Source organism: Saimiri boliviensis, chromosome 3, assembly GCF_048565385.1.
Source record: "Saimiri boliviensis isolate mSaiBol1 chromosome 3, mSaiBol1.pri, whole genome shotgun sequence".
Classification (NCBI taxonomy): Eukaryota; Metazoa; Chordata; class Mammalia; order Primates; family Cebidae; genus Saimiri; species Saimiri boliviensis.
Window position 1 is genome coordinate 136,796,847 of NC_133451.1, and position 25,666 is coordinate 136,822,512.

General features: G+C 43.9%; 1 protein-coding gene across 1 annotated transcript in view; it reads right to left on the minus strand.

Annotated features, from left to right (window-relative positions):
• FHDC1 (FH2 domain containing 1) overlaps positions 1 to 7,617 on the minus strand; it is a 45,838-nt gene extending 38,221 nt beyond the window's left edge. The window contains exons 1-2 of the mRNA XM_003927969.4: positions 7,531 to 7,617; positions 759 to 1,369 (exon numbers count right to left, since the gene is read on the minus strand). Of these exons, the coding sequence (XP_003928018.2) occupies positions 759 to 1,256 (498 nt within the window). The 5' untranslated portion in view covers positions 1,257 to 1,369; positions 7,531 to 7,617. The remainder of the gene's footprint in view (positions 1 to 758; positions 1,370 to 7,530) is intronic.
• Between the last annotated feature and the right edge of the window lie 18,049 nt (positions 7,618 to 25,666).

Sequence of the window (25,666 nt, forward strand, 5' to 3'; positions counted from 1 at the left end):
TTCTAAACTGACAATATTTATATATGTAATTTTCGATGCAGTTTCTGTAATATACGGTGATCTATAGCTCTGGGGTCATGCTTTTAGTTGACTTCCTATAACTTCATAGTTTTATTTTTTCTCATAGTAACACATCCAGTGTTAACTAGAAACATCCTTCCTGTACAATCTCTCTCTGAAAACAGCTTTATGCTTTGGCCCTCTGGAAGCCTCTGTTCCCCAACGGCCATAATCTAGTTTAGAGATCTGAGGAATGAAGGCCATCTCGAAATACTTGTTAAATGAAAACTAGAGGAGAAAATACGGGTAAAATCCTAAGGAAGGATGTCAGCCAATGATGTTATTTAACAAAAGGTAGTCTTCCCCAGTCAGCTCCAGTTCACTCAAGATAACCCATTTTAGAAACTCAGTTTTTGTTTCAACAGAGACTAACGATCCTGAATTTGAGCAAAATTCTCCAACAGGGAACCTTCAGCAGATGTGCTAGAGATGGGGGCATTGATCCCAAATAGCATGTTCTCTGCATGAGGTCATAATCCACCAGGGCGTCTGGGAGGATACGGCACGCACACTTCTTACACTTTCTCAATACTCAGCTCAAGCTCATCGTAAAGACCCTGCCTATCATTTCCAAGGCACATTCGCTTGTATTATCTCATTTCTTAGGGATGTCTAGCGATTGTTTGAAATGTATGCACATCTCAAAACACAAAACAGTGCAGTGTGTGGAGGATTTGCCTTCCACCTTGCAGTCTTACCTCTTCTCGAGCTTCTCTGAAAGAGGAATTTAAAGTTCTTCCTCTCCTAGGAAGGGAAGACTTGGTGGTGTCTTCCTGCTGCCCAAAGAGCTCCTCGATGGTCTTTGTATCGATTTGGTAGTGATGCTCCTGCCTGGCTGCCAAAGTCCAGATGTTGGTTTTGCCCCGAACTTGCTCCTCCGGAATAGTTTTCCAAAAAAAGCTTCTCATTCGCTTTTTCTTACCAAGGTGGCTGTAGCCATTCACGTGAGAAGTTGGGGGTAGACCTGGTGGGGGAGGTGGGATGGGAGGTTCCCCAGGAAGTGGAGGTGGTGGGGGTGGAGGAGGGGAGGAAGGACACTCTTCCCTGGAATATGAACATATTGGAGACGGAGCGGGTGGAGGAGGAGGTGGAGGAGGTGCTGGAGGCGGTGTCTGCCCAATCATGAATCCAGGTGCTGTGGCAATATTCCCATTTTCTTTATCACTGACCAAGGAGACACAATTCATAACATGCATAGTACTGTTGCCTCCAGTGGAGATAATTTCTTGGCCTTGGAGAAGAAGACACACACATCAAACTGATGTAGCTATCTGCCGCCAGAAGAAAGGGCCAGTGTCCTCTTCCAAACCTATCAAGATAAAACGAATATAAAATCAGTTACAGGCAAACAGTTTCACATTAGCATTTCCCTTCAGAGGCTAGTATCAATCCTCTCACTTTAGCTGGATATGAAAATCAATGAGAGACAATGCATCCCAAGGTGCATTACAAGGAACCAATTCTTTTCTAAATGTGAATCAAATTTTACTCCCTGGAAATTCTGCCAAAGAAATAGCAACAAATCCAACTGGAAACCTCCCATTAATCATCATAGCACATATATACTGAGAGCCTGCTATAGGCTCAGCAAGCATTGCTCACTTTACGAATAAACTACTTGTTTACTAACTAGTTCGTTCTCTTAGGACAATGGTTGCCCAACCCCTAGGGAAACTGCCCAAATTGCTGAAGCATTAGGCGTTAGTGACCCTACCTTTTTCCAGTCTGGACTTGTCTCCTACCAATCAGTGGGTCAAAAAAGGCATCTTGCACCTTGGATGGATAAGGCAAGGCATTTGGAGATGACAAACTAATGGTCTAACTCATTCCCTGGAGTCAGGGCTACCATATATTTCTGCTCTACTTGGTGATGTGGCTTTCCCTCAGAGAAAAGAACAGCAGATGTGAAAAATGAGCTTCCAGCCCTAAATCGAGCTTTACTGCTTACGGTTTTAGACAAGTCACTTCACCTCACTAGACTTCAGTTTTCTCATTAGGAGAACATTAGGATAACGCATGAAATGACCTCTATCATCTTGGATTCTAGTTAAGCCACTCTTTGGAAACCATCACCTACCTCTTCTGCTTCTGACATTTTTAGCAAAGACGAGATGCACCCAAGGACATGCTGCCCATGTCACATGTCATACATGGTCACATTTGCCACATGTCCCTTATACACAGTCATCAAGTTGTTTTGGTGGGCTATATTTTTATGGAACTTTAAATGTCTGTTTTTGATACTGTGCTGTTACTGATCTGATGTGAAAGAGAGGTCAAGACAAATTTCTTCAGATACAAGAACAGGTAAGTGGAGGTATAGAAAGGGCCCCACGCAGGCATGGCCTGGTGCGGTGGCTCACACCTGTAATCCTAGCACTTTGGGAAGCCGAGGTGGGTGGATCACCTGAGGTCAGGAGTTCAAGAAAGGGCCCCACACAGGCTATCGAGTGAGCACCCCAACTAGGTGGGAATGTGGAAAGGGGACTGTTTCCTCCAGATCACAGAGGGCCATACACAATGGCTTTTTACACTGAACTTTGGGGCGTAATTATCTTTTTACAGCACCATTGTCAAAGCCCACACTTAAAAACACAAGTTGTTCAGATAATTTTAGATTACGCAGAAGTAAACAATCTGGTGTCACAAATCCAAATATTAAAAGGATTCACACAGAACCATATCCAAAAGGCAGGACTGTCTTGGGAATAAGAGTGGAGATTCTAGGAACAGACTCCTTTTTCTCAGAAAGTTCTGCTACTTTCAAGATGTGCAGCGTGAGCTGTGGTCAGTCACTTCACCTACATTTCAGCATCTTCATCTACAATATGAGGAAATATTTGTTCCATTGGTTTGTATAAAAATTAAGAGCTAACGCGTATGGTCCTTACCAAGGTGCCTGGTACATAGTTAGCTACTATTTATAACAATAACAAATTGTTATCATATGTGCATATGATTTCCCTTTATTTTCACAGGCATTACATTTGCTTTAAAAGATGTACTGAGTTCATAGATAAAATGCCAAGTTACCCCTGGCTGCTAGGAACAAACTCATAATATTTCCATTCTTTGCTAGCAAAGTTTACAAAATATGTCCTTTCTCAATGCTCACTGATTATTTATTAAATTGTCTCCATATTACAAAAGCAAATATTTTAATGAAACATTTGAATATTGGAGTTCTGAAAATGGCCTCTGTATGGGTAGAAAATGGCACTTTCAGCTACTAATTGGATACTTTAAAAATCACTTTAACCATCTGAAGTGTGCATTTTCATGGCATTAAGTACATTCAAAGTGTCAGGCAGCCATCACCACTGAATAATTTTTAAATAAGTAAAATAGAAAATATTTTTCCAAGCTGACATACAGCTCACTTGAGATGCAACTGGCTTCTAGAAGGAATTTTCATAATTATCATTAGGGGCATAACTAGGCTGTTTTCATAGCTGGCACCCTTAAAGCAAATGACTCATTGTCAATTACAGTTTATAGTTATATTTGAACTCTTCTTTTTCAAGACTGTGCAGGCAATTTTGGCAGTTTAACCTTACATATTTTAAAATACTTATGTACATAAAATATCTCATGTATAGAAGAGCTGTTAATCCTCCAATTCACCTCCAGTTCCAGAGATGCTGACCTGTTTGTAGATTATCCCTCTTAAGAATGGTGATAAGCTCAGAAAGTCTCCAATCTAGAAAGCAATAACTCATTCAGTGCTGTATATATACAGATGTGCCACTAAACCTCACAAAGCAAACACAGAGATACTGACAAAGACTAAAGAAGACTAAATACTCCAAGGTTGTGCAACATCACTGTCTCCTAACAACAAAGCCAGAAAGGTGCGTTTTTACCTTTTTTTTTTTTTTTTTTTTTGCCCACCTGCAACTGTCTTGATTGAGTTATAAAAAGGTGCATTTTTTAGTACTGTGCTTTGCACAGAGGAAGTACCAGATAGAAGACTGTCAAAGTAAAAAGTGACACCGCTATGCATTGGGATGATTCTAACCAATGCCCCATGTAAAAGACTGTTATTTTTAAAAGTCAAAGGAACAAAAAGAAAATGTACAACGCTGTCCCTGGTATGTTGTCTGATTAATTTTTTTCCCAGGGTAACAGACAAGGATCCTAGGCCTCCAACAGCTTCTAATGAATAAGTTTGTCAGCAATGATTAGCTAGGACGCTAATGCTTTTACTACCCTTACTTCAATAGGGTTTCCCCCTGAGCCAGGATGTCCAGTGTGAAAGAGATGGCAGGAAAAGCAGAGTGCAGACAGAATTCTAACCCTTTCCACAGCCACGTGGAAATTAAAATAGAGAATACACAAAAGAACGCTGGATTTGCTGCAGTACTGCCCACAGCAGAGATGCAAACGCACACTCTACAGGTACACTAGGAGAACACAGGTGATGCTGAAGCCCTAACAGACCACACTGGCTGTCTGTTTCTCATAGCTGACACTGCCAGTGGGGACAATGGGATCAGCCCCCACACGGTCTGGAAAATGCTAAGTAGTCCCATCAATCTCCTGGGGCAGACAGAGACAGGCCTGTGTGTAAGATCTCAGCTACAGGTTGGAGACCTCAGCAGCAGGATGAGAATAGCTGCTAAGGCTGACAAGTGCCCAGCTCTGAGTAAAATGCAGAGCTGTCACGGCTGGGCTCTGAAGATAAGAATGTCTCTTCCAGTCCCCTGAGTGCTACTCATGACCCTTCAGAGTTGTGTTTGAGTGATGGACTCGCCCAAGGAGGCTGCAGCTCAGTTGAGCAACTTTTAACTACGTGAAATTTCAATAAAGCGGTGCTGTGATCATGTGCCTTTAGTTAACTGGCAGGCAAAAAATTCTTAGAATGTTCATGAAGGGTCTTCAAAGCCACCCCCTCCTAACCTCTCTTGCCTAAAGAGCCCGCTGTACTTTTTCCTTGGTGTCAGAAACATCACAAGAAGTTCCAGGTTCTTGAAGGCAGTGGGCGAGAGTCAAGAAAAAGTGTATGTAGGCTTCATCTCACAGTGTATTTAAGAGAGAGCATGTTCCTTGACGTCAGTTTCGAGCTCAGGGCTTTCCTGAAAGAGGACAAGTCGGGCCTTGGTGCTCAGCTGGTCACTCACTCCTTTGGTCAACAATAATCAAAGGAACATCAAGGAAAACCTGCCAGAAAACCTTTCCCCTTGACTCCTGGCATGTGTCACAGATGAGGTGGGGGCAGGAAGGGCTGGCCCAATGCTTCTGATGACAAACCAGGACAAAGCAAGCGAGTTTGGAGAGCAGAGGTGGAGAAACACACAGCCCTATTTTATTGTATTTGGGGGAGAAGAAAAGGATGGGGAAAGTCAGGGCAATTCTAAACTATGGAATTTTTGCTCTCACTCCAGACTCATTCGGGAAGAGTCCTCCATCACCACTTATCTTTCAAAACCTTTCTTGATTATTAAACAGAATGCCAGTCGGTACAACTACACAGTCGGGCCAGAGCCGGACCGTCCAACTCTTCTGTGAGTTCCGTCTGTGTTCCGTCTGCCCGTGCTCCAGGCAGTAGAACCCAGGACAACGCGTCCCCAGTCAGTGCCTTCAAACTGCAGAACAATGTAAACATTCGCAGACGCCGGAGAGCAGCACTCGAGAGCTGAGGAAGAACGCCTATATTTGAATGTACATTTTCAGTTTCTCTCACTGTCTCAAAACCGGGGGGGGGGGGGGGGGGGGAAGCACAAGCGTGCCAAGGGATGCTCTACAGAGAGGGAAGGAAGCGCTGGCTGCTCATTCCAGGAAGACACTGAGTCAGTAGAAGGGGGTCACAGTCGGCCGAACCCCAGAGGTAGTTTCTGTGCACACAGAAGTTTGAAAACCGACCACTAAGTCTGGAAGAAATTCGGCCTGAGGGGCCCTAGGGCACTACTTCTTTCCAATTTGGATACATACATAGTACTTTACTAGATCTCCGCATTGGCCAGCGGTCGGCAGCCTCCTTGCGTCCCCAACTCGGTACCCCGCACCCCGCGCAAGCCACTCACCAACTAGCCACCCGCTCTGCCGCGAATCCCCGGAGAGCCGCGCTCTCCCCCGGGGGCGGCAAGCTGCACGCGAGTGGGCCGCCCCGCGGGCCGCCCGGAGCCCCAGTCGCGTCCTTATCAGCGTCGGGCAGGAGCGCGTCGCTGCAGCGAGGGTGGGGCGCGGGTGCGCGCGGAGATCGACGCCCCCACGCGCCGCGCGGGCTCTGCGGCGGGGAGAGAGGCCGCAGCCTGCCGGGCGGATGACCAGCGCGGGCGGCGCAGGACCCTCGGCCTTCCGGAGCGCCAACCGCTCTCCAGTCCGGCTTCTGGAGCTACTGCGTCGGCTTCCCCGCCAGGTCGCCTATTCCCAGCCCCTCCCGTCGAGTTGGGGTCTCTGCCCCGCCTTCTCGCCCCGAGGGGCCTCGGCTAGAAAGCCCACGCCCCCACGCCGCGGGGCCCACCCCTCTGCGGGGCTCCGCTCGCTGCGCCCAGAAGTGGGGTGGGAGACGGCTAAGTAGGGGAGGTGTCTGTGTAATTGAAGCGAAAGTGGGGTCTTCTGGCTCGCAGACACCTGGTCTGCGGCGGCCGCCCGCCCCCACCCCACCCGGAGTCTCAGCCTCGACACATTCCCACATCCCCCGTCGGGGTCGCAGGCGCGAGGGGGAAAGCCTCACGGCCGCACTGCGACTCTGTCAAAAGGGAGCAGGGACGAGCCGGTGAGAAAAACGGAGGGGAGACTCCTGGCGCTTGCAACCGGTCGGAGGACTAAACCGAGAATCCGCTCTCCAAGAGCTGGGGTCATCCCGAGTCTGGAGGCTGACCCGCCACCCCACCCGCCTCCTCCCCTCCCCACACTCCTGCGGGCGCGGGGCGCAACTTCTAACCCGAACTTCGCGCGGCCGGAGCAAAGGCGAGAAGCGCCCAGCCTGGGCCCGCACCGCTGCACTGGGTCCCCGCCACCGCGGCACCGCTGTCCCAGGGGCCAGGCGCGGCTCCCGGCTGGGGAGGGAGCAGAGCGCGGCGCCGCGGCTGCGCTTTCTGTGCGGGACGCCGCTGTCTCCCAAGGGCCGGGATAAACTAGGGGCCGGTTGATCTGAAAGTCTTAGCCACGGCTCAGTCAACAGCCCAGATGCGACCCGAGGCAGCCCGGTGATACAGCTCGTTCTCCAGACGCGGGTCCACACCTGTGCGTCTTGGCTTCCAGGGACCGGTCCTCGTCCCCCGCGGCCGGGAGGGCAGCCGCCAAAGTCACCCCGGTGGATGTGGAGGGAGCTGTAACCTCCTCTCCAGCTTTCCCAGTGAGGCTCGGAGGGAGCCGAGACCCGGCGCCCATCCGCCGCGCTTCTCGGCGCCGCAGCCTCGAGTCCGGGCCGACAGCCCGACCCCGACCCTCCCGAGCGGCGGGGCTCCAGCTCCCAGTGCCCCGCGCTGCGGTCGCCGCCGCCTCGGCCGCCCGACCCGCACTCACCCACGGCCAGCGTCCCCCGCAGCCGCTGCGCAGACCGCGGCGGCCTCCTGCCGCGTTGTCGGCGCCTCCGCCTACTCCCCGGTCACTGCAGGCCCCGCCTGTGCGAGGGGGCAGGGCGAGGCGGGGCCCAGCGGCGGCCTCAGGTAACAAAGCTGCGGTCCCGCAGCTACCAGCCCGTCGCGAAGGGCAGCGCGCCCTTTCCTGCTCCGCGCTCCAATCCCTGCTCCCCCTTCCTCCCTCCACTCGCCGCCGTCGCCGCCACGCGCTCACCTTCACCTGCGCGGGGCCCCGGGGGCCGGGAGGCGCCGCAGGACACACTACTCCCCGCCCGGAAGGCTGGCGCGGGGCAGGGCCGGGCCGGGGCCCACCGAGAGAAGTAGGGGCGGCGGGAGACGGAGATAACTGGGCTGCCCAGAAAGGCCAGGGGTCCTCGGGGAACGAGCGAGAGGAGGCGCCAAGCTGGCTTCTGAAGTGGCAAGTGCCTTCCACAAAGGAGCCTTTGCAGCAGACTCCCTAGCACCCTCTCTTGTGCACACGGGCGCGCACACACTCTTATATACACGCGCGCACACACATACACTCACACCCCCGCACACGCCCCCCGACGCACGCGCCGGACCACCCTCTGCCCCACACTTGCTTCTCCCTGGGGACCTAGCAGCACTCGGAGAACTGTCCCAGCCCCTGCGGGCGAAACCCGGCGGGCCTAGAGGTTCCCAAAGGTCAGCTCCTCCCTGGGGCCTCCCAACCTGTAGGTTTGTTATTGTTGTTTGTTTTGTTTTTGTTTTTAATTCTCAATGAAGATGGTAACAGGAACCTTTAAGTTGTATTAAATTGTAAAAAGACCCCTCAAAAATTTATGCCAGGTCTGATCGAATGAACGCACGCTGTCTGGGAAAGGCGCACTCCTCACAGAAAGAAACGGGAATCGATTTAATCACATCTTTTTTTTTTTTTTTCAAAGTGACTTGGGTCGCCAAGCAGTGAGAAGCAAGCAAAGAAAACATCCCGGGCAAACCGGCTGATCGAAAATGCACTGCCGGGATAGGGAGGCGCCCTCTGCGGCAGATGAAGTCATCGCTACCTTTGACTCGATCCTAGATAACCGACCAGTCTAATATCCTACGCCTTTCTGACGCCTTTCTCTTTTTCAGCCTAATATCTGTCGCCTTTCTCTTCCTCCACCCTGGTCCTCAGTCCCTGAACTCCTAGGACAGAATTCCTGACCTCCATATGCAAACCTTGGATCGAGAAAGAGAAACTGTTAGTGTAAACAAACCAACAAAAACCAGAACTGTGCCTGCCTATAACCCATTTCTTGGCCATTGATCAAGCGTGAAGAGAAATGGATCCAACTAAGAAAATCTTAAAATCTTAAGGAATAAGAAAATGCAATAAAGAGAAGACAATGTCACGCTCAGGGAGCTAATATTAATCCCAAAGTAATGATTGTTCAGGCTCAAGTTAAATTACAGAAGATCGAAAGTGAGGAGTGGAGTGGCATCTTCTTTCCTCTTACTGTCGACCTTGTCAGATGGAGAGTCCACAGGCCCTACCTACTCCTCACTCCTCAACCCCGTGACATGACAGTGGGCCTCCCCCACAACTGTACTGAGCATGCGCTCTAAAAACAGTTACTTTTTGAGAAGCCAAGTCTGGCAACCCATCCTCAGCCCCTCGTGCCTTTGATCTCCTTGGCAGCATCCTACCCTCAGGCCTTCTCTGTGCTTCTCTGGCCTTCTCTGCTGACCCTTCTTTTCCTTTGAGGACAGTAACAAGTTTCTTCCAACTCTTGATCTTTCATTATCTCATAGAAATACCTTCTGATTTCTAACTGAACCCATCCAGATGCCGTGGGGCCTGAAGCTTGTATAACTTGGAAGGGAGCTTCTTACAGGAAAGCAATAAAAACTTACAAACATAATACTAGACATGTATGCTTGGGAGGGCCCAGGGAAAATGAGGGGCTTGGAAACTTGAGCTTCAAGGTACACTCCTGGTTTCTCTTCAGTTTCAGGGACTCTTGAATCCATATTGTCTTTGTAAAATTTCAAGTTCAAATTCAATATCCAAAAGTCAATTCGTCTTTCCCTCAAACTAGTACTCTTCCTGAACCCGTCACCTCCTCCTCTTTATCTAAGACCTGGTTTTTCTATTTGAAATAGTAGCTTTTCCTTTGCTTCATCTGTCTTAAATTCCTTAAAATTCAACTATTTGCTAGGTTTGCTGCTCTTTCCCAAGTAATCTGTCTTACATCTGTACCCTACATCCACCATCACTGCAGTAACCCCAAGTAGTGGAAGAGGGAACCGGTATATATCCGCTGTTGGCCAAATACCAGGCACCACACTTGATTCTCACCATGATCCTATAAGCATTCTGATTTCCTAGCTGAGAGAGGTTAAACTGGATGCCTGCATCCACTACCTCAGTATTATTTCAGCTTCTCTCTTCTTCCTAAATCCCTCCCAAAACTGCTGTCGGGTCACTGTTTTTAAAGTGTGATTTCATCACATTTTTTGCCTTTTCAAAACCTTCTGCAGATTCCCAGGTGTGCCTCTAGGAAGAAGGCAGCATTCTTCAGTGTGACAATCTGGCAGCATCCTAAGTTTATCTCCCACAATTTGATGCGTCTCATTTCACTCAAGCAGTGGGGAGTGCTGACCCTGAATGTCATGCTTATTTTCACCATTTTTTTTTTTTTTTTTTTTTTTTTTTTTTTTTTTAGATGGAGTCTCTCTCTGTCATCAGGCTGGAGTGCAGTGGTGCGATCTTAGCTCACTGCAACCTCCACCTCCCAGGTTCAAGAGCGTCTCCTGCCTCAGCCTCACAAGTAGTTGGGATTACGAGAGCAGGCCACCACGCCCAGCTAATTTTTGTATTTTTAGCAGAGATGGGGTTTTACCATGTTGGCCAGGATGATCTCAATCTCCCGACCTCGTGATCCACTCACCTTGCCCTCCCAAAGTGCAGGGATTATAGGCATGAGCCACCATGCCTGGCCTATTTTTACTCTTATTTTTCAAATTGTGCATAGTAGGTGGTCAAAAAGTACTTGAACGAAGCATGGCGCAACTTTCAAATAGAGTTCATATCTTGATGGATTGGATCTAAAGCTAAAAATCTAGAAGATTATGTATTCTTCATTTATTAATATGGTGATTGTCCGTCTGTATCCCCCAAATGTGCAACCAGCATTTGAGTAAGGCTGGAAAGGCTCTTGAAGCCCAGTGTGCCCAAAGTCTGCCCAGCCACTGGCATTCATGGTTGGAGGTGGCTGCTGCTGCCACTACAGGGATCTTGAGCAGTGGATAGTGTGACCAGCTCTCACTTTTCCAACCAAACCAAACCTCCCAGAAGAACTCAATGCAGCCCAGAAAATGGTTCTGTACCAACCCATATCTGTTTAACTATAATGTAGGCAGAGTTTGTTTCTGCAGGTTCCTGACCATGTTTCCTTCAAAGGGTGGCAAGTGTAAAATAAAATTAGCAGAATTGTTATTGTTACTATAAATGCAAATTTGTATCAAATACCTTATTGGCAATTTTCTAAATAACTTTTTTTTTTTTTTGAGATAGGGTCTCACCCTGTTGCCCAGGCTAGAGTCCAGTGACACCAACATCCTCCCACCTCAGCCTCCCAAAGTGCTATGGTTACAGGCATGAGCCTCTATGCTTGGCTCCAAACAACTTTTGAACTGAAAAAAATAATACTTTTTTTTTTTTTTTTTTTTTTTTTTTGAGACACAGTCTTTCTCTGTCACCTAAGCTGGAGTGCAGTGGTGAGATCTCAGCTCACTGCAACCTCTACCTCCCAGGTTCAAGTGATTCTCCTACCTCAGCCTCCCAAGTGGCTGGGAATACAGGCACCCACCACCACACCCAGCTAATTTTGTATTTTTAGTAGAGATGGGGTTTCACTGTGTTGGCCAGGATAGCCTTGAACTCCTGACCTCGTGATCTGCCAGCCTAGGCCTCCCAAAGTGCTGGGATTATAGGCTTGAGCCATCATGCCTAGCTTATTTTTGATTTTTTAATTTATTTTTTAAATAGAGGCAGGGTTTCACTATGTGCCCAGGCTGGTCTCTAACTTCTGGCCTCAAGCAATTCTCCTGCCTTGGCCTCCCAAAGTGCTGGGATTACAGGCATTAGCCACCACACCCAGCCAATACTTCATTTTTGAAGGCTAAGAAATTTAAATAGCAAATTGCCTTTAGATACTGTAAGTAGGCGCGGTGGCTCATGCCTATAATCCCAGCACTTTGGGAGGCCAAGGCAGGTGGATCATGAGGTCAAGAGATCAAGACCATCCTGGCCAACATAATGAAACCCTGTCTCTACTAAAAAAATACAAAAATTAGCTGGGCATGGTGGCACGTGCCTGTAGTCCCAGCTACTCGGGAGGCTGAGGCAGGAGAATTGCTTGAACCTGGGAGGTGGAGGTTGCAGTGAGCCGAGATCCAGCCTGGCGCCTGGTGAGAGAGCAAGACTCTGTCTCAAAAAAAACAAAAAACAAAAAAAACCCCTGTAAGTAATGAGTAATGAGTAGGCTCTGATCATTAGAAGGAAGAAGAAAAACATTTTTCTGAATGCTAAGAAGTGATTTTTGAAGTTTCTGTTTTGTCTTTTTTTTTTTTTTTTTGAGACAGGGTCTCGCTTCATCACCCAGGCTGGCGTACAGTGGTGTGATCACTGCTCACTGCAGTCGCAATCTCCTGGACTCAAGTGATCCTCCCAGTTCAGCCTCCCAAGTAGGTAGGACTACAGGCACGTGCCACCACCCCCGGCTAATTTTTGTATTTTTTGTAAACACAGGTTTGAAAGCTTAAAATAGAAAATGCTTCCACATGTGATGTTAGTATCTAGGGTAGCATCAGTGACATTTGCCTTGCCAGAAGTAAATAGGGGTATTTTGTCAACAATAGCGACTGATTTGAAGGTAGAGATTAAAGAGAAACTTTACCCAACATATAGGAATGAGGTAGTAAGATACGTGATGACTCTCATGCCCGCCTGTCTATACTATATTTCCTTAAAGCAGAGTGTCCATTTGTGTGTGTGTGTGTGTGTGTGTGTGTGTCTGTGTGTCTGTGTGTGTGTCTGTGTTGGAGGCTGGAGATGGAAGAGGAGACTAAGAAAAAAAAAACTGTAGATATGACTGAGCTTTCACCCAGAAAACCTCCAGCTAGAGCTCTTTTTAGTTTATAGTTGATTCAGTGCTTAGAAAACTGGTTAGTGTTTGTGTAGGGTCTGGCTGTCATAACATTCAAACTTGAAAGGGAAAAATAGCTGTAAAATATAACATCAAAACCTATCATTTCTTTTCATTATTTATTTATCACCAGAAACAAGTATGTGAGTCTTAATAAGAGGAATTAAGTTAAAGAGTATGTCAGATGCCTGTTTCTTTTGCTATGGGTTTAAACTGTTTTCAAATTGTTTACCCTTCTAGCAAGTTAGAAGAGCAAACAGTAATCTGAAACCGTAACACACAGTTTAAGCAGTCCCCAAACAAACCCAATGAATCAACAATATTGGAGTGTGTGCGTGTTTCCCTGGGGAAATACTGTGTGCGTATCCCATGTAAGTCTTTTGTAGGACATAGAAAGATGGGCAAAGGGACATGTTGGTGACTTAGCAATTGGAAAATCCCTTTCTGCTCCCCTTGGAAAGCGAGCGTGTGCTTAGTTTAGTGGACTAGCTCTGGTCAATTCTTTGCACTAAGCTTGTATTTTTAATAAGAAGGTAAATACTTTGTGTTTGGGAGCAAATAATAAACCAGTTCGCAACAGTAAGAATCTTAATAGTCCTCAAGTAGATTTATAAAAATAATTAAAATGGACGGTTATGGAGAAAGCAAAGGGGGCAAGCTTTTGTTGGAAATATTGTTATTCAAGTTGTGGCTGGCCTTGAACACAAAAGGATCTCCATCAGACGCTTAGCATCAAAATCAGCTCACATCTACATCTCTTTGTGGGCCTGAGCTGGCTAAAATTGAAGGCAGGTCTTTTGGGGTTAAATCTAGGACTCCTTTTATCTTAAATCCTAACGTGCAGGCCTCCTACTGAAAAACAAAGATCTGATATTTAACTCAGAAGGCTTGGTATTAAATATTCAACCTTTTATCTAGTGTTTTATGCCTTTGATCAACTTTTGTACATTAGATATTAAATTGTAAATCACATGGTAAAAAAGAGGAAAAAATTTCACTGTACAGTACAATGTATCCAACTGGTGGTGATTTCTCAAAACTAGGCTAGAGAAAGGAGCCAATAAGTTTACACTTAAATTGTCTTGAAATGTTGCTGGTTTTCCAAGTAAAACCCTAGGCTTGCTACCTACCCCACCACTGTGTGGAAGGCACAGGTGAACAAGTTTCTGCATTTTGGGATTTTGAATTGTGCCCTACTTCCTGGAAGTGATTGATGGGCAGTGTCACCACAGGCGTCTGTTTCACACGGTGGGGGGCGGGGAGGGGATGCAGGGTAAGCACACAGCTAAGCACAGAACAGTTTACAGTGTCAAATGGAATTGTTTTCAGGCTGGAAATGGCTTCACAAAAACAAGATGCAATTTTTCTTCTCGGGAGAATTGAACATTTTGAAGGACCACAGAGAAGGAAAAGCAGAGAAAATACTAGATGCCCACACAGCTTCATTTCTCCCTCCATGCTCCCCATGACAGATTTGAACATATTTGCTAGCTTTGCATTCCCTCCTTTGCGGCATGCCTTCTTCACAGTTTATCTTATTCGATAAGGACACTAATATCCAAGGGTGGCTACTTGCCTGCAGAGCACAATCAGGTTAAACCTTGTCTGTGGCAGGGGAAGAAAGCAGAGAAATTAATCTTACCCCAGCAGTTCCACTGCACAGCAACTCATAAAAAGGGGGTGTCTGGTGATCGCCGTGCCCATGTACAGAGTCTGAAGTCCCTTGATGTCGTGAAAGGAAAGTAAATCTTGGGACCCCCAAATCACTAAGCCAAAGGGAAAAGTCAAACTGGGAACTGCGGTGTTGGGAAACCTGCCTTCCATTCTGTTTCTAAATGAGATTGCTACAAAGACTAAGAAGCTACATACCTCCCTCACAGTTTGCACACAAGGAAATTCCCTGTGGACAAAGGACAGACAGAACTCAAAGTCATCTCTCTGCTCATGTAAGTCACAGGCGTATCTCTGCTTCCTTTGCCTTATTGTTTCACTAAGCCAGACAAAGGTGTAAGTGACTACCCCTCCATGCCCCCTCTCACATGTAAATTGTGTATTCAGTAAAAGGTTAATTGAAGACTCAAAAGAATGCAATCATTTCTCTCTTATCTACCTAGACCTGGAAGCTCCTCCCTGCTTTGTGTTGTCCCACTTTTCTGGACTAAGCCAATGTACATCTTATGTATATATTGATTGATGTCTCATGTCTCCCTAAAATGTGTAAAATCAAGCTGTGCCCCATGACCCTGGGCACATATCGTCAGGACCTCCTGAGGCTGTGTTATGAGTATGGCCTTAACCTTGGTGAAACAAACTTTCTAAGTTGACTGAGACCTGTTTCAGATGTTTTGGGTTCACAACTGGCAACTGCGAAAGGTTTCTGAATGGAGGTTCCTCTGACCTTTGACAAGTCTCCTATTGGTGCTTGGTACCAGCTTGAGCTATGTTATGGTCCAAACCAACAGGATACTTGGCTGAGGCCTGGGAGCCTCCGCTTTAAAGAATCCCCGTCTCCCAAAATTTGGTCGAGATCTAAAGTTTACTTGGCGGTACAACTCCTCTTCTGAAGTTTTGTTTACTTCCAACAAGGAGGGCAAGGTTTCTTACTTCCATGACAACAGAAGGCAGGTAACTCTTTTTTGGAGTTTGAAATCACTACAAACAATTTGAGATTTTTCCTGCTTAGCAGTCTTAAGCCTAAGACTCATCCCTAGATAAGTAGCTGAATTGGGGTTCTGTCTTAGCTAAAGTTAAGATTAATAACCAGCTGGTCTTAATTTCTCCTTACCATTAGAGTTCTCAGTAATCATATAAACTGTGCAATTCTTTGTTTGATTTACTTAACTGTTTTGTTGTTATTGTTGCTCGTTTGTATTTTGGTTGTTTTGGCTTTTTTTTCCCCCGTTGGGTTTGATCAACTCTATCTGCCTTGATTAATCCAAAGGAAAGTCCAAATTATGAGGCACAAGGCCTCTGAATTGGCTAAATTCCCACAACTGAAAAAGAAAAAAAGGGAAAAGAAAAAATGGCCAGTGAAAGAAAAAAAAAAAGGAAAAATCTTTTATTTAGACTACCTAAAGGGCTTTAGTTACATAACAAGGCCACCGTTTTTACTAGCCAAGCCAAAGTAAAAGAGTGATGGCTGTTGCCTCATGCTGCAGTTTGGTAACTAAGGTTCTGCCCTTTCTTTTCATCACATCAGCAGGTTTGGTTCCTATATCTAGCCCTTTCTGGCTTGGTATTTGTGTTACTTTTGAAATATCAGCAATGTGTCCTAGCTAAAATATGGTAATGAGATTTAAATTTTTTTTTTTTAGGGAGCTTAATGGTTAAAAGTAAGCTTAATTAAAAGCTAACATCCAAAATGTGTTTGTGTGTGTGTCTGTATTTTAAAGCCCTTTATGTTTTGTTTTGTTTTGTTTTTGTCTCCTAAGATACCTTTGTTTGTTTGTTTGTGTTTGTTTTAGCAAGTTTTTTTTTCTTCTCAGTGGACTGAATCTGTTTTTTCATTTGTTTCTGCTGTCTCTCCTTTTTCTTGCCACCCTCTGCTGCATGAAGAACCCAAAATAGTTTCTAACAGCCTGTTCGTTTTAATAGGCATTCCTTAAAGAAAACAGAGAAGGTGCCACACTCTCTTTTGGGGAGAAACCTCTGCTTTTCCTTATAGAATCCCAAGAGTGTAAACAGGCAAGTTCATCTCAGGTCTTACTCCTTGCTTTTGTATTATGTTACCTTATTTCTTGTTAATTTTTTTTTTTAGCTAAAATACTTCTTACAACAGAGGTTACACTTGGGTGTTTAAAGTAAGGTCGAGTATGGTTTAGACACTTAGGAAAATGTCTTTGTTTAAAACAAAAAGGAGGATGTGCTATAAAAGCATCATGTGGTCTCAGCCTCAAAATAATTCTCTTTTTGGAGACCCAGGATTAAGTGTGGGATCAGCCCAGAGCTCAGAGATTCAGTTTAGAACTACCTGTCTAGCTGGGCGTGGTGGCTCAAGCCTGTAATCCCAGCACTTTGGGAGGCCGAGGCGGATGGATCACGAGGTCAAGAGATCGAGACCATCCTGGTCAACATGGTGAAACCCCGTCTCTACTAAAAATACTAAAAATTAGCTGGGCATGGTGGCGTGTGCCTGTAATCCCAGCTACTCAGGAGGCTGAGGCAGGAGAATTGCCTGAACCCAGGAGGCGGAGGTTGCAGTGAGCCGAGATCGTGCCATTGCACTCCAGCCTGGGTAACAAGAGCGAAACTCCGTCTCAAAAAAAAAAAAAAAAAAAAAAGAACTACCTGTCTAAATAAAATTGGTCTTCTTATACAGTCCCATGATAGATTTCTACAACTTTATGTTTGCTTGATTTGGCATTCTTTTTTTTTTTTTTTTTTTTTTTTTTTTTTTTTTTGAGAAGAAATCTCTCTCTGTCACCCAGGCTAAAGTGCAGTGACATGATCTAGGCTCGTTGCAACCTCTGCCTCCCAGGTTCAAGTGATTCTCCTGCCTCAGCCTCCTGAGTAGCTAGGATTATAGGCACATGCCACCACGCCTTGCTAATTTTTTTTTTTTTTTTTTTAAGTAGAGACGGGGCTTTACCGTGTTGTTAAGGCTGGTCTCGAACTCCTGACCTTGTGATCCACCCTCCCTGGCTTCCCAAAGTGCTGGGATTACAGGTGGAGCCACTGTGCTTGGCGGCATTCATTTTTAATCTCCCTCTACTTCCACCAGACTCTTTCTCTCTGTACCTTGAGATGTAAATTTAGCTATCTTCACCTAAGAGTTCCTTTAATGCTCAAATTTAGGGCTATCTAGTTGACAACTGCCTAGGATAATAAAATAGGCTATCAAGAAATTGGAACTCTAAAATAGTAGATCTTATAGATTCATAAAAAAGGTCTTATGAACCTATAAGATCTACTTCTGTCTGTGTGTCTAATACATCTATGCATTGATGTGTCATATATGTTTTACTGCTAAAAATATATAAAAAGAAGTCTAATTAATTGGCTTAAAGAAAAAAAGTTGGCCGGGCGCGGTGGCTCAAGCCTGTAATCCCAGCACTTTGGGAGGCCGAGGCGGGTGGATCATAAGGTCAAGAGATCGAGACCATCCTGGTCAACATGGTGAAACCCCGTCTCTACTAAAAATACAAAAAAGTAGCTGGGCGTGGTGGCGCGTGCCTGTAATCCCAGCTACTCAGGAGGCTGAGGCAGGAGAATTGCCTGAACCCAGGAGGCGGAGGTTGCGGTGAGCCGAGATCGCGCCACTGCACTCCAGCCTGGGTAACAAGAGCGAAACTCCGTCTCAAAAAAAAAAAAAAAAAAAAAAAAAAAAAAAAAAAAAAAGAAAGAAAAAAAGTTGCTTTAAATCAAATACTTAATCAAAAAAAATAGAGACTTTAAGTCATATGCCATTTCAAGTTGATGTAACTTGAGTACATCTTTAATAAATAAGCTGCTTTCAAAGGCATTTATTAACTAGAAATTAGAAATGGCTCCAGACCTATCAACATACATTATTGTTTAAATTTATTGGTAAAGTAGTTTCATATTTATCTCTACTAGATGTCAAAATTCAGCATGAGGGTTATAAAACTATGAATGCATCCCAAAGGAAAATTATCTTTGTGTAAAATTTGATGAATAAGGCATTTAATATTGTTCAGTTAATGGAAACAGCTAAATTCTGAGTTACTGGTTAAAAGGAAGGAAGGAACAAAGAAAGGAAGGAAGGCACAAAGAAAGGAAAGAAGAAAGAAAACTATTTATCTAACCTTAAGGTTCTTACTTAGGAAAACCTGAAATTGACAGACTATAAAAATGATTAACTGAGAAATAACATTAAATGATAACTATCACAGTTTCATAAGCAATCTGGATAAACCATTAAAAAATTAATTAAGTAAATAGAATAAATGCTTATACATAAACTAGTCATGTAAATTAGAATCTAAAGTTATATTAAGTTAAATAATGGATACTCATTAAATGTCTGGGCATTTCCAATTTTTAAAAAAATTTATATTATAGGAAAATATTTTTTCTTATTTACAGGAAAATAATTTTTGTCTAATTCAAAGGTTATTTGATTTATCAAACAAGGTAAAAGTAACCAGTAAATAAAAGTGAGGTAAAGGAAGTTATAAATATACCAGTTATTTCTGGCAAGAAAAGTTAAAAGGAAAATAATTTTGTATGAGAAATAATTTTATGTGGTAGATTTCTACCCTAGAATAAAATGACTGGTTGTTTAAGAAAAAAGGATGTGGAGGGATCCAAGATGGCTGAATAGGAACAGCTCTGGAGTGCAGTTCCCAGCGAGAACAATGCAGAGGGTGAGTGAAGATCGCACTTTCAAATGAGTTATTACTGCCCACAGACCAGGAGATTCCTGGGCTGAAAAGCACTGCGAGTTTCCAGCACAGCTGTTTCAGCTGGCGCAGCGGGTCACCACACTAAAACTCACACAAATCTGGGCAGCCATTTCAACTGGCACCTGGAACACCTGGAACACAGAGCCACTCATTCAAATGAAAAAAAGGGGGCTGAAACAGGGAACCAGGTGATCTGGCTTGGCTGGTCCCACCCCCACAAAGACCAGAAATCTGAAATGCTCTGAATTGAGAGTTTCATAGCAAGTGCAGCTGGACCTGGGATGGTCCAGCTCTGTTAAGGGAAGGGTGTCTGCCATTACCAAGGCAGTCCACCACTACTGAGGCAGTCTGTCATTACTGAGGCAGTCTGACATTACCAAGGTGCTCTGCTATTATTGAGGCAATCTGCCATTACTGAGGCAGTCTGCTATTACTGAGGCAGTTTGCCATTACTGAGGCAGACCAGCATTACTGAGGCAGTTCTAACTATACCTCTACTGCTAGGAAGTTCACACGGCAGCTGAGCAGGGCCATGGCAGCTCAGCAACACTTCTGTTGGCAGACTGTGACTAGGCTACCTCCTTGCTGGGCAGGGCAGCTCTGAAGAAAGGCAGCAGCACATCAGGAACTTACAAATAAAACCCCACCTTCCCAGAACAGAGCACCTGGGGAAAAAAGCAGTTATGAGTTTTGCTACAGCAGACTTAAACATACCTCACCGGCATCTCTGAACAGGACAACAGAGCTCACAGCTCAGCACTTGAGCTCCTGTAAGGGACAGATTGTTTCCTCAAGCAGCTCCCTGATCCCTGTATATCCAAAGAGTCACCTCATAAAGGAGAGCTCAGGCTGACATCCAGTAGGTATCCTTCTGGGACAAAGATAACAGAAGAAGAAACTGGCAGCAACCCTTACTGTTCTGCAGCCACCAAAGGTGATCCTCAGGAAAGCAGGGTCTGGAGTGGACCTCCAGCAGTCCTACAGCAGAGGGGCCTGACTGTTAGAAGGAAAATTAAAAAATAGAAAGAAATAACTTCATCAACAGAAAGGACATCCACTCAGAGGCCCCATCCAAAAGTCACAAACTACAAAGACCACAGGTAGATAAATCCACAAAGAAGGGAAGAAACCAGTGCAAAAAGGATGAAAACACCCAAAACCAGAATGCCTCCCCTCCTCCAAGGGATCACAACTCATCACCATCAAAAGAGCAAAGCTGGATGAAGAATGAGTCTGATGCATTGATAGAAACAGGCTTCAGAAGGTGGATAATAAGAAACTTCTCTGAGCTAAAAGTACGTAGTCTAACCCAATGCAAAGAAACTAAGAACCTTGAAAAAAGTTTGATGACATGCTAATGAGAATAAACAGCTTAGAGAAGAATATAAATGACTTAATGGAGCTGAAAAACACAACACGAGAACTTCGCGAAGCATACACGCTTCAATAGCTGAATCAACCAAGCAGAAGAAAAGATATTAGAGATCGAAGATCAACTCAATGAAATCAAATGAGAAGGCAAGATTAAAGAAAAAAGAGTGAAAAGAAAAGAACAAAGCCTCCATGAAATATGAGATTATGTGAAAAGACCTAATCTACATTTGATAGGTCTACCTGAATGTGACGAGGAGAATGAATACAAGCTGGAAAACACTCTGTAGGATATTATCCAAGAGAACTTCCCCAACCTAGCAAGGCAGGCCAATATTCAAGTCCAGGAATACAGAGAACACCACAAAGATATTCCTCAAGAAGAGCAACCCCAAGGCACATAATCATCAGATTCACCAGGGTCAAAATGAAGGAAAAAATGCTAAGGGCAGCTAGAGAGAAAGGTCAGGTTACCCACAAAGGGAAGCCCATCAGACTCACAGAGGATCTCTCAGCAGAAACTCTACAGGCCAGAAGAGAGTGGCGACCAATATTCAACATCCTTAAAGAAAGGAACTTTCAACCTAGAATTTCATATCCAGCCAAACTAAGCTTCATAAGCAAAGGAGAAATAAAATACTTTACAAACAAGCAATTACTTAGAGATTTCATCACCACCAGGCCTGTCTTACAAGAGCTCCTGAAAGAAGCACTAAACATAGAAAGGAACAACCAGTATCAGTCGCTCCAAATACGTACCAAATGGTAAAAAGCATTGACACAATGAAGAAACTGCATCAACTAATGGGCAAAACAACCAGCTAGCATCAAAATGGCAGGATCAAATTCACACATAACAATATTAACCTTAAATGTAAATGGGCTAAATGCCCCAATCAGAAGACAGAGACTGGCAAATTGGATAAAAAGTCAGAAACCACTGGTGTGCTGTATCCAGGAAACCCATATCACATGCAAAGACACACATAGGCTCAAAATAAAGAGATGGAGGAAGATTTACCAAGCAAGTGGTGAGGGGAAAAAAAACAAAAAAACAAAAAAACAAAAAAACACCAGGCGTTCCAATCCTAGTCTCTGATAAAATAGACTTTAAACCAACAAAGATCAAAAGAGATAAAAGAAGGGCATTACATAATGGTAAAAGGATCAATGCAACAAGAAGAGCTAACGATCCTAAATATATACTCACCCAATACAGGAGCACCCAGATACATAAAGCAAGTTCTTAATGACCTACAAAGAGACTTAGACTCCCACACAATAATAGTGGGAGACTTTAACATGCCACTGTCAACATTAGATAGATCAATGAGACAGAAAATTAACAAGTATATCTAGGACTTGAACACAGATCTGGACCAAGCAAACTTAACAGACATCTACAGAACTCTCCAGCCCAAATCCACAGAATATACATTCTTCTCAGCACCACATCACACCTACTCTAAAATTGACCACATAATTGGAAGTAAATCACTTCTCAGCAAATGCAAAAGAATGGAAAGTGGCCAGGTGCAGTGGCTCACGCCTGTAATCCCAGCACTTTGGGAGGCTGAGGCAGGCAGATCGCAAGGTCAAGAGATTCAGACCATCCTGGCCAACATGGTGAAACCCTGTCTCTACTAAAAATACAAAAAAAAAAAATTAGCTGGGTGTGGTGACACGGGCCTGTAGTCCCAGCTACTCAGGAGGCTGAGGCAGGAGACTTGCTTGAACCCAGGAGGCGCAAGTTGCAGTGAGCCAAGGTCACACCACTGCACTCCAGCCTGGTGCCTGGTTATGGAGTGAGACTCTGTCTCAAAAAAAAAAAAAAAAAAAAAAAAAAAAAAAAAAAAAAAAAAAGAATGGAAATCATAACAAACAGTCTCTTAGATCACAGTGCAATCAAGTTAGAACCCAGGATTAAGAAACTCAGACCCATACAACCTAATGGAAACTGAACAACTGGCTCTTGAATGTTGACTGAATAAACAATGAAATGAAGGCAGAAATAAAGATGTTCTTCGAAACCAACAAGAATGAAAAGAAAATGTACCAGATCGGTGGGACACATTTAAAGCAGTGTCTAGAAGAAAATTTATAGCAATGAATACCCACATGAGAAGCAAGGAAAGATCTAAAATGGAAACCCTATCATCAAAATTGAAAGAGCTAGAGGAGCAAGATAAAAAAACCCCTCAAAAGCTAGCAGAAGACAGGAAATAACTAAGATCAGAGCAGAACTGAAGGAGACAGAGACACAAAAAAACTTTCAAAAAATTAATAAATCCAGGATCTGTTTTTTTTTAAAGATCAACAAAATAGACAGACCACCAGCCAGCTTAATAAAAAAGAAAAGAGAGAAGAATTAAATAGATACAATAAAAAACGACAAAGGGGATATTACCACAGATTCCATAGAAATACAAACTACCATCAGAGATTAGTACAAACAACTCTATGCACACAAACCAGTAAAGCTGGAAGAAATGGATAAATTCCTGGACACATGCATCCTCCCAAGCCTAAACCAGGAAGAAATTGAAACCCTGAATAGACCTATAACAAGGCTGAAGTTGAGTCAGCAATTAATAGCCTACCAACCAAAAAAAGCCCAGGTCCAGAAGGATTCACAGCCAAATTCTACTAGGCATGCAAAGAGGAGTTGGTACCACTCCTTCTGAAACTATTCCAAACAATCCAAAAAGAGGGAATCCTTCCTAAATCATTTTATGAGACCAACATCATCCTGATACCAAAACCTGGCAGAGACTCAACAAAGAAAGAAAACTACAGGCTAATATTCATGATGAACATCAATGCAAAAATCTTCAATAAAATACTGGCAAACCAGTTGCAGTAACACATCAAAAAGCTTATCCATCACGATCAAGTAGGCTTCATCCCAGGGATGCAAGGCTGGTTCAACATATACAGGTCTATAAACATAATCTACCACATAAACAGAACCAAAGACAAAAAACACATGATTACCTCAACAGATGCAGAGAAGGCCTTCATCAGAATTCAACAGCCCTTTAGGCTAAATACTCTCAATAAACTGGTATCGATGGAACATATCTCAAAATAATAAGAGCTATTTACAAAAGACCCACAGCCAATATCACACTGAATGTGATAAAAATGAATGGGCACATCAGTTTTATCTGAATGTGAAATATCACACTGAATGGACAAAAAAATGGAAGCATTTCCTTTGAAATCTAGCACTAGACAAGAATGCCCTCTTTCACCACTCCTATTCAATTTAGTATTGGAAGTTCTAGCCAGAGCAATCAGGCAAGAAAAAGAAATAAAGGATATTCAATTAGGAAAGCAGGAAGTCAAACTCTCTCTATTTGCTGACGATGTGATTGTATAGTTAGAAGACCCCATTGTCTCAGCCCAAAATCTTCTCAAACTGATAAGCAACTTCAGCAAAGTCTCAGGATACAAAATCAATGATCAGAAATCACAAGCATTAATATACACCAATAACAGACTTAAAGAGAGCCAAATCAAGAATAAACTGCCATTCACAATTGCTACAAAGAGAATAAAATACCTAGGAATACAACTAACAAAAGATGTAAAGGACCTCTTCAAGGAGAACTACAAACCACTGCTCAATGAAATATGACAGGACACAAACAGATGCAAAAACACTCCATGCTCATGGTTAGGAAGAATCAATATTGTGAAAATGGCCATACTGACCAAAGTAATTTACAGATTCAACACTATCCCTATCAAGCTACCTATGACCCTCTTCACAGAACTGGAAAAAATCACGTTAAACTTCGTATGGAACCAAAAGAGAGCCTGCATAGCCAAGACAATTCTAAGGAAAAAGAACAAAGCTGGAGGCATCATGCTACCTGACTTCAAACTATACTGCAAGGCTACCGTAATCAAAACAGCATGGTACTGGTACCAAAATAGAGATATAGACCAATGGAACAGAACAGAGGCCTCAGAGGCAATGCCACACATTTACAACTATCTGATCTTTGACAAACCTGACAAAAACAAGCAATGGGGAAAGGAATCCCTGTTTAATAAATTGTGTTGGGAAAACTGGCTAGCTATGTGCAGAAAGCAGAAACTGGGCCCTTTCCTGACAACTTACACTAAAATTAACTCCAGATGGATTAAAAACTTAAACATAAGACCTAAGTCCATAAAAACCCTAGAAGAAAAGCGAGGCAAAACCATTCAGGACATAGGCATAGGCAAGGATTTCATGACTAAAACACCAAAAGCATTGGCAACAAAAGCCAAAAATAGAAAAATGAGATCTAATTAAACTCCAGAGCTTCTGTACAGCAAAAGAAACTATCATTAGAGTGAACTGACAACCAACAGAATGGGAAAAAAGTTTTGCAATCTACGCATCTGACAAAGGGCTAACATCCAGAATCTACAAAGAACTAAATCAGATTTACAAGAAAAAAAAAAACAAATAAACCCATTCAAAAGTGGGTGAAGTACATGAACAGACACTTTTCAAAAGAAGACATATATGAAACCAACAAACATATGAAAAAATGCTCATCATCACTGGTCATTAGAGAAATGCAAATCAAAACCACACTGAGATACCATTTCACACCAGTTAGAATGGTGATTATTAAAAAATCTAGAGACAACAGATGCTGGAGAGGATGTGGAGATATAGGAACACTTTTACACTGCTGGTGGGAGTGTAAATTAGTTCAACCATTGTTGAAGACAGTGTAGTGATTCTTCAAGGACCTAGAAATAGAAATTCCATTTGACCCTGCAATCCCATTACTGGGTATATCCAAAGGATTATAAATCATTCTATTATAAAGACATATGCACACATATGTTCACTGCAGCGCTGTTTACAATAGCAAAGACCTGGAACCAACCCAAATTCTCATCGACGATAGACTGGACAAGGAAAATGTGGCACATATATACCATGGAATACTATGCAGCCATAAAAAACGATGAGTTTGTGTCCTTTGTAGGGACATGGATAAATCTGAAAACCATCATTCTCAGCAAACTGACACAAGAACAGAAAATCAGACACTGCATGTTCTCACTCATAGACAGATGTTGAACAATGAGAACACATGAACACAGCAGGGAGCATCACACACTGGTGTCTGTTGCAGGGGACTAGGGGAAGGACAGTGGGGCATAGGGAGGTTGGGGA